The following is an 8,651-nucleotide window of genomic DNA, read 5'->3' as shown; positions in this document are numbered from 1 at the left end:
GCAATCACCCCCCCCAACCCCTCCCTCCCTCACTGCGTATCGTGCGCGCGCCTGCAAGCGGATCAGCGTCGTCTGCCATCAAGTGTGCACGCGCGCTCCCTCAAACGACCTGCACTTGACCATCAACAGCAGTAAAAACAAACCAGCAGCTCCCTGCTAAGGTAAGCAATACATTACGTCATGAATAGATTTTCCCCCAGCAGCTGACATCCTAAAAATGTGATCCTCCAACCGGGCATGGAGGGCTTTCATGGAGGTAGATTGACAGATCACGGCGAAAGCGCTTGTGCGCCCTTCACATGATCGAAGCCATCTGACGTTAAGTTAGCGCAGTTTTTTTGGGAAAGGGGGGGGGGGGGGGGGGGGGGGGTGAGCACTGCGGCAACTGCAGCAGTGACGCTACTGGACAAGAAGGATGTTTACAACCTGCTCAGCATGTCGAATGCTTGTTTGATAATAATAAAAAATATTCAAAGCGCATCCTGTTGTGCCATGCACGGAAATATGGCTGGCAAAATGGTGGATTTTTTTTTTTTTTTTTTTTTGGGGGGGGGGGGATACTGTGTTGCCAGGGTGTGTCAAAACAGGGACGACATGGCGGAAAGCAAGACTGTAAACAGGGATGCCTTTAGCTACGAGTACCTTGACTTAAGTTTTTCCAAATTTGCCTTTTATGCAATATGAGCGAAATTTTGATATTTGAGTCTGATTAGAACTTCCATGAGATGGTGCCAGCTAAATTGATATCAATTTACAATTAATTTACATGAAAGTGGCACATGTGGAAAACAAACACTGGTCAACACATTTTTAGAATGTGTTTTTTTAAACAGACATACAAGTCAACTTTTTTTTTTTAGATTTTTTTTTTGTAATCATTCCAAATCAAGTTTTCATCATACAAAATGCATGTATATGGAATATATTCAGGAATATTTATGAATTCAGGGTTCACACAACAAAGATTTGTGTCTCTTTATAGGGATAATGTAAACAATCTTAGGATGACGGGAAATTAGCCTTGTTTTTACAGTACCTTACCAACAATAATCTATCAAAAATAATTTATAAATTAAACTACTCACCGAGTCTCCATGACAGTTTTTGCAGAAGCCCCACTTTCTTGACTTGGGCCGGTATCATCGCTCATCATGGGCAAGGAGAAGGTCCACATCAACATCGTGGTGATCGGCCACGTGGATTCGGGCAAGTCCACCACAACGGGCCACCTCATCTACAAGTGCGGCGGCATTGACAAGCGGACCATCGAGAAGTTTGAGAAGGAGGCTGCCGAGGTAAGGCCGTGTGAGATGACGCGCCACAGAGACCTTAAAAGGGATTATGAGCTGCAATATTAGCATACAGTTAATTAGCATGAGCTAACAGTTATACCAGTTTCTGAATAACGGTTTTTGTCTAAGTTGCCAACAGGGAAGTGTTTGCTATGTGTTAATTTACTCATTTGCCTCCATACAACGGAATATTCAAAACATAAGTGCTAGTCGTGCCAGCTTCATTTGCAGTCAGATGTGATCATTTCTACTGACCTTGAGTGACCTTCTAAATAAAATGTATTATTATGATCACCAATAAGATCGCTCACATAAATATCAAGCAAGCAGTTTCCTTCAACATGTTCCAGATGGGGAAGGGGTCCTTCAAGTATGCCTGGGTGCTGGACAAGTTGAAGGCAGAGAGAGAACGTGGGATCACCATCGATATCTCGTTGTGGAAGTTCGAGACGACCAAGTATTACGTGACCATCATCGACGCTCCGGGACACAGGGACTTCATCAAGAACATGATCACCGGGACCTCGCAGGTAAGCAACGTGAGGAGCGAGTCATCGAGTTGGCCGACTTCAACAGTCTTCTGTCTTAGGCCGATTGCGCTGTGTTGATCGTGGCCGCCGGTGTGGGGGAGTTCGAGGCCGGCATCTCCAAGAACGGGCAGACCCGCGAGCATGCCCTGTTAGCCTACACGCTCGGCGTGAAGCAGCTCATCGTGGGCATCAACAAAATGGACTCCACCGAGCCCAACTATAGCCAGAAGCGCTATGAAGAAATTGTCAAGGAAGTCAGCACCTACATCAAGAAGATAGGCTACAATCCGGACACCGTACCTTTCGTGCCCATCTCGGGCTGGAATGGCGACAACATGCTTGATGCCAGCCCCAATGTAGGTCCAAGAAATATTTTGCAAAACGTCTTGCTGCCTTCATTACTTCCAAGTGATCTTCTGGTGTTGCAGATGCAATGGTTTAAGGGGTGGAAGATTAACAGGAAGGATGGCAACGCATCGGGGACGACGCTGCTTGAAGCTCTGGACGCTATTCAGCCACCCACCCGTCCGACAGACAAACCTCTCCGTCTCCCCCTTCAGGATGTTTACAAGATTGGAGGCAAGTACTCGAGTACTCTTAATTTCTACCAGGTTTGACATCCCTCTTTTCCATCCTTAGGTATTGGCACCGTTCCGGTAGGCCGAGTGGAAACGGGCATCCTAAAGCCCGGCATGGTGGTGACGTTCGCCCCCGTCAACATAACCACCGAGGTGAAGTCAGTGGAGATGCACCACGAGGCGCTCTCCGAGGCCCTGCCCGGTGACAACGTCGGCTTCAATGTCAAAAACGTGTCCGTGAAGGACATCCGCCGCGGCAATGTGGCCGGTGACAGCAAGAGTGATCCGCCGCAGGAGGCTGCTAGCTTCACTGCTCAGGTGACGCTAGCGAGTAATTCGATTATTGAGTAGTCCAAAAAAAAAATCTCACCACATACTTTGGTGTCTCTAGGTCATCATCCTTAACCACCCAGGCCAGATCAGTGCCGGATACGCCCCAGTGTTGGACTGTCACACGGCTCACATTGCCTGCAAGTTTGCCGAGCTCAAGGAAAAAATTGACCGCCGCTCGGGTAAGAAGCTGGAGGACAATCCCAAAACCCTCAAATCTGGAGATGCTGCCATCGTTGACATGACTCCGGGCAAGCCCATGTGTGTTGAGAGCTTCTCCGAGTACCCCCCACTGGGTAAGTCTAAAGAGAACAGATATGGTAGACAATATCAAATTGAGAATCTGCAGAACCTATCGTTCTAGAAGTTTCTTAGCCGCCACAAGTACAGACTTGATATTCCACGGGAAGTCAAACAAGCCTGTTTCTACTTGCAGGTCGCTTTGCAGTGCGCGACATGCGCCAGACGGTGGCCGTAGGTGTCATCAAGGCCGTGGAGAAGAAGGCCTCCACCGCTGGCAAAATCACCAAGTCTGCCCAGAAGGCCCAGAGGAACAAATGAATGTTGTGCTACGCTGCCGACCCCAGGGTCTCCCAGGGCAGGATATCGGTCACCCAGCTCCATCCCACGATTGGCTGCTTCAACTTAATAACCAAAGACTGGTTAATCAACACAATGCATCGCAAAACCATCCGAAGGAAAGAAGGTCTGCTGACTCCTATTGGATTACCATGATAAATAATGTAGTAACGCAAAGAGTAGTTTTAAGTGTGTACTGTTCATTTCATTTATGGCAATACCATTTTGTGATAGTTTTCACTTCGGGGCACTATTCCAATCTATCTTCTATAACCCTCGAGTACAGCTACTGTTAAACGTGGTGAATGTTGTCTTTTCTTAGTGTCCGTTTTCCAGATCGAGCCCAGAACTGGCAGTTAAATCGACAACTGTATGTTCCTCCGAGTAGCGAGTAGGTAGAACGTAAACTTTTGTTGTGGTTAAGCTTTAACCGGCATTTAAAAACTAAATGGCATCGTGTGTCTTTATCAAGGGGCTCCAAGTTGGCCTCCTGATTATTTAAGCACTTTCATTGGCACTTTGCTAACTTTGCACATGCACTGGAGATGTTTGGAAATTGCTATTGCACCTTACTGTAAGATGGCACAAGACGCTTTGCGACATTAAATGTGATTCCATTCAACATGTTGGTTGTGGTTCTTTGACATTTTGTATTTTTTGGGTGTAATACAGAAGGTCTGATTACAAAAAAAGTAAAAACTGTAGAGGGTCCTTAAAATAAAATGAGCATAATCAAAACAAGGATTGTATGCCAAGTCAACAATGAGACCAAGATTTTGAGGCATCAAGACAATGCAAACATCTCAAGACCAAAACCAGAAAACAATTCATTGACATTAATATCAGTCGGCAGCAGAGGGCGCTATTAGACCAAAATATCAGATTCATATGTTTAACTCTAGCAAAACCATGTTCAGTGTGGGCTTATAGATACCAAGTGAATAAAACGTGTCTTTATTGAACAGAATATAGACTGTGAACTAGTCAAGTTACAGACAAACCAATACTTGATATATTAAATATCTCAAATGACTTGGGCCATGTTTTCAAAATCAAATCTGGCACATATATATTTGTACACTTCTTTATATAACATATTAACCTCTCTAAACTGTATATACATTTCTCTGTGCTTGGAGAACTGACTCACTTGGAGAAAGAAGACCGATTAGAATCCCCAGTTTTGCCCACGATCTCCGCCCCCACGTCGTCCATCACGTCCTCCGTCGCGACCGCCTCGACCTCGGGGACCCGGGAACATCTCCTTCTCCCTCTTGTACTTCTCGTATCTTTCTGCCATTTTCACGAGCTCCACGGGGACATCCTGCAAGAGCCAGTCGCATTGTGAGTCCTTTGTTACACCCAAGTCAAATGTCACTGTGAGGTTAGCACCTGGCCCGATCGCTCCAGGATGGGAATCAGCTCCGGTGCCATCCTCCAGTTTTCTCTTGTTACCAGAGTAACGGAAGCTCCAGAGCGTCTGGATCACATAAACATTGTGTAGATTCTTTTTTTTTTTTTTGGGCATTTTTCCTGGCCTCACCCTGCTCGTCCGGTGCGGCCCACGCGGTGCACATACTCTTCGATGTTTCGAGGGAAGTCGTAGTTTACCACGTGCGTGATGTCGTGGACGTCCAAGCCGCGAGACGCCAAGTCCGTGGCTACCAGGATACGAACCCGACCTATGGGGTGGCAAAATATAACACATTAAAATCAAACGTATTCTTATATTTAATTTCCTGTCCAATATGATTCTGTTGGCTTTGCTTTGACAGTGCAGCATTTACTCCATGAATCCATTTTGTAGTAGTACAGAAAATGGACGGTGCATTCTTGCTCTTCTGTGGTTCACCTTCTTTAAAGTCCTTAAGTGCCTCCTCTCGATCATATTGCTCCCGGTCGCCATGGAGACTCTGCACGGCCAGACCATGAAGACACATGTCGCTGGCGAGATCATCGCAACTGCCAAGAGATGTTCACTGACAGTCTGGATCATTTTAGCCAAGCATTTATATGATGACAAGATCAAGAGTATTATGACTTAGCATTTAAGTTTTTATACTAGACTGAAACCTCTGTGTTCCGAACTTACATGATTTTCTTGCTGACAAAAATGATGACTTTATCCACAGGCAGCAGGTTCCCGATGAAGCCAAACAGGTAAGACTTCTTGTCTTCTTCTTGCATCACCAGCACAGTCTGCTGCACCGTGTCCACAGCCTGCCAAGCACATGACCCGTTAATTCATGTTCTACTTATAACAGGATGCATTTTCTCTGTTCAATTTGGTACTATTTTTAATCCTAAAATAGATTGCAGGTTCTTGACATGTCATCTTCACTTACCGCCAAGTCCAAGGTGCCCACATAGACCATCATGGGATTCTTGAGATAGGATTTGGCCAGACGTCTCACGCCTGCTGGCCAGGTGGCGCTGAAAAGAGTCACATGGTGCACTCAACGTGATTTGAAGAGATAAAGTAGCATCATCTCCTGGAAATGTATTTAATGCAAATAATTTCAGTGGATAAATAGACTGCAAATTCCCACGACACCTTGTCATGACAGTCTGCCTGTCGGGCCGGATGTCCAGGAGAATCTTCATGATCTGAGGCTCGAAGCCCATGTCCAGCATCCGATCTGCTTCATCCAGCACCTGTTTTTAAGATGTTAGACAAGAATCATAACGGAAAAGAGCGAGCTAAAATAGCGCCAGCGCCCCCCAAAACAAACACAAACCAAGTAGGTGATGGAGCGCAGACTGATGTGCTCGTTCATTTGAAGATCGTTGAGTCGTCCTGGTGTAGCGATGACAATGTCCACGCCGCTCTTCACCAGGTTGATCTGGCCCCTTCTGTCTCCGCCGCCGTAGATACAAATGCTGAGGGACAGACAGACAGGAACCACAAAACAAATAATTACACCAACACCTTACATGTTCTCAGGAAAACAACATTGCAATAGAAGTTCATTTTACGGAGGGTCACTCCGTGGTCACCTTTTGTAGCCTTTGTAGCTATACTTGCTGCACTCCTCTTCAATCTGCAAGGCCAGTTCTCTGGTGGGAGTCAGCACCAGCATGCCAGGGCCTTGGCGCTCCGATCGAGGTCTACAAACAAATAGGTTGTCGAGTGATCGTTTATGAGCCTTAAAAAGAAGAAGCAAATTCAAGCGATCCTCACATGGGCTGTCCGTCCATGTGGATGAATCCGGGCAACAGGTAAGCCAAAGTTTTGCCCGTTCCTGTCTGAGCGATGGCGATCAGGTCCTCCCCGCTAAGTAGCACAGGCCATGCCTGCGACTGATGAAAATAGCACATTGAGGAAATATGCAATTTGACTTGACATTTTCGCAACAGTGTAGAACGCGACAGGCCATGGATGGAGGCCAGTAGATACCTGGATGGGGGTCGGTTTACTAAAGCCGACTCGATGGATGTTGTCCATGATTTCCGGGTAAAGCTCAAAAGCCTCCAGAAAGCTCCGGCAGGGATAGGGGATGGGGCGTTTTTTCCCGCCGTCCACCAGGTCGTCCACAAAGATGTTGTTGTTCTCCTTCCTGGGGGGGAACATGAAAAAAAAAATCAGCTACTGTGGAAACAACGACATCAATAACAACAAAAAAATGGTTTTAATGTTAACCTCCAATCATTGACTTCTTCAGCGGTGAGGAGGGCCACGCTTTCAGCCTCGGTGTAGAAATTCTTCTTCATGGGTGGCAGGTCTGTAAGATTATCACAGAGACGGAAAAAAAAAAAAAAACAGCCTGACCAACTGACACAAAAATTTTCATATTTGTTTGTATCGACTTTTGTCAAATCCACTTGTGATCTGTTTTTTTTTTTTTTTTTTAATAATAGGAATGAATATGAACCTGTATCTTGAAGTGGATTTGAATTAAGACTGAAGAGCCTATGTATCGATTCCTCACCTTTCCACTTCATCTCTTCATACTTGTGCATGTTTTCTCGAATGTTGTTCCAGTCTATGGACTTGTGGGTCGGGGCCACCTTAGATTCATCTAACTGTGAGGTGGACCACACCGAACCACTTTCTGCATTCTCTCCCCCTCTTTTTCCATAGCCTCCTGAGACATTGATTGCATTAAACACCCTGTAAAGACCTTTTAAGTGGAAAATCAGAAGAGTCTCCTGAACTCACCGCCATAGAATCGAGGGTTCTCCTTGGCGAGCAGCTCTTCTATCATTTCTTTGGCTTTCTCCTGGGTGGAAGGAGGTCCAAAGATGAGGACCTCCGCCTCATACTCACCGTCATTGATCTATGATAAATTTTTGTTTAGGGCCCCATGAAGGTGTGTGCCAGGTCAGTATAATAGTAATTTAAGTATTGTTACATTTCCAATCAACGGTGGAGATAAATATGATGTGAAAATTGTGATTTATGATACTACTGGAAGTTATGTAACAATGTGCTTTATTGTTAAATTGGTCTATAGGATTAAACAATTAACAACCTTTCGACTTGCCTTGATTCTCGCACCAGTATTCTCCTCCAATTCACGTTTTTTAGCCCCTCCGCGACCTTAAAACAGAAATAAAGCTGTTTAGTTGGACTTAAATTTATCAAAAGTGGTCAAAGGACACAAGACATGTTTAGCCAGTTGATGCTAATACCGTGGCTGTCATGTGGCAATTAGCAATACTATAATTAAAAAATAAAAAAGCAAGAATAAAAACACAAAATACATGGACATCATCTCACATTAGAAAATCCATAAAAGTTTTTTTTGGTTAAAATATACATATATCATACTCACCAGATATGCCACTCATTAATTAAGCAATTATGTGCGGAATGCTAGCTTAGTAGCTAACATGGCTAACTTTGCTATAGTGCCATTATAAAAACATAGTGGCTTCGTCTATTATGTTGGTTAATTTTAAGTAAGAGCGAAAAACCTACCAATTATTCTCCCAACGAAGCATTTTTCCACGATAACAGTGGCGGGCGAATTAGACTTTTCAGACCCGAATTGGCGTCTTCCCTCGAAACCTCGTTCGTTGCTCCGCTGAAAAGAGCGACTTTGGCCCTCGCGTCTATGGCCGCCGCCATAATTATCGTCCACATGCTCATTAAAAGTTACGAATTTTTTACTGTTCCGTACACCGAAAGAAATATTTCCTCTGGGGGTCTGTTTTGGTGGAGGTTTTGGTACGGGTTCGTTTTCGTCCTCTTCCCAGTCGGACATGATTAAATTGTGCTCCAAAAGTTGTCAGTCAAGATGATGCATTCAATGACCCTGCGGAATGTCACACCTCCGCCCTCATTTACATCCAATCGAGCACTTAAAAAAAAAAAGTTGTATTATTTGATTACTAGATTA

General features: G+C 44.9%; 2 protein-coding genes across 2 annotated transcripts; one reads left to right on the top strand and one right to left on the bottom strand.

Annotated features, from left to right (window-relative positions):
* Position 1: 1 nt before the first annotated feature.
* Positions 2-3,931, top strand: LOC148392894 (elongation factor 1-alpha 1). Its single transcript, XM_088385818.1, has 8 exons — positions 2-161; positions 1,102-1,295; positions 1,643-1,822; positions 1,882-2,178; positions 2,251-2,401; positions 2,462-2,718; positions 2,792-3,026; positions 3,167-3,931. Exons 2-8 carry the CDS (start codon positions 1,152-1,154, stop codon positions 3,289-3,291), a joined length of 1,389 nt encoding a protein of 462 aa, XP_088241944.1. The 5' UTR covers positions 2-161; positions 1,102-1,151; the 3' UTR covers positions 3,292-3,931.
* A 302-nt stretch (positions 3,932-4,233) lies between these two features.
* On the bottom strand, positions 4,234-8,575 carry ddx43 (DEAD (Asp-Glu-Ala-Asp) box polypeptide 43). Its single transcript, XM_088385816.1, has 16 exons — positions 8,231-8,575; positions 7,794-7,849; positions 7,469-7,586; positions 7,239-7,394; positions 6,950-7,031; positions 6,707-6,866; positions 6,491-6,609; positions 6,307-6,417; positions 6,048-6,189; positions 5,864-5,964; positions 5,655-5,742; positions 5,402-5,529; positions 5,162-5,271; positions 4,853-4,991; positions 4,702-4,789; positions 4,234-4,633 (listed from the first exon to the last, which is right to left on the bottom strand). Exons 1-16 carry the CDS (start codon positions 8,514-8,516, stop codon positions 4,478-4,480), a joined length of 2,040 nt encoding a protein of 679 aa, XP_088241942.1. The 5' UTR covers positions 8,517-8,575; the 3' UTR covers positions 4,234-4,477.
* Positions 8,576-8,651: the final 76 nt, after the last annotated feature.

The sequence above is a fragment of the Syngnathus floridae genome, chromosome 9 (genome assembly GCF_059516105.1).
Source record: "Syngnathus floridae isolate MCC-2025c chromosome 9, RoL_Sflo_1.0, whole genome shotgun sequence".
Classification (NCBI taxonomy): domain Eukaryota; kingdom Metazoa; phylum Chordata; class Actinopteri; order Syngnathiformes; family Syngnathidae; genus Syngnathus; species Syngnathus floridae.
Note: the sequence above shows the minus strand (reverse complement) of the source record. Positions and strands in the feature narration are given on the sequence as shown.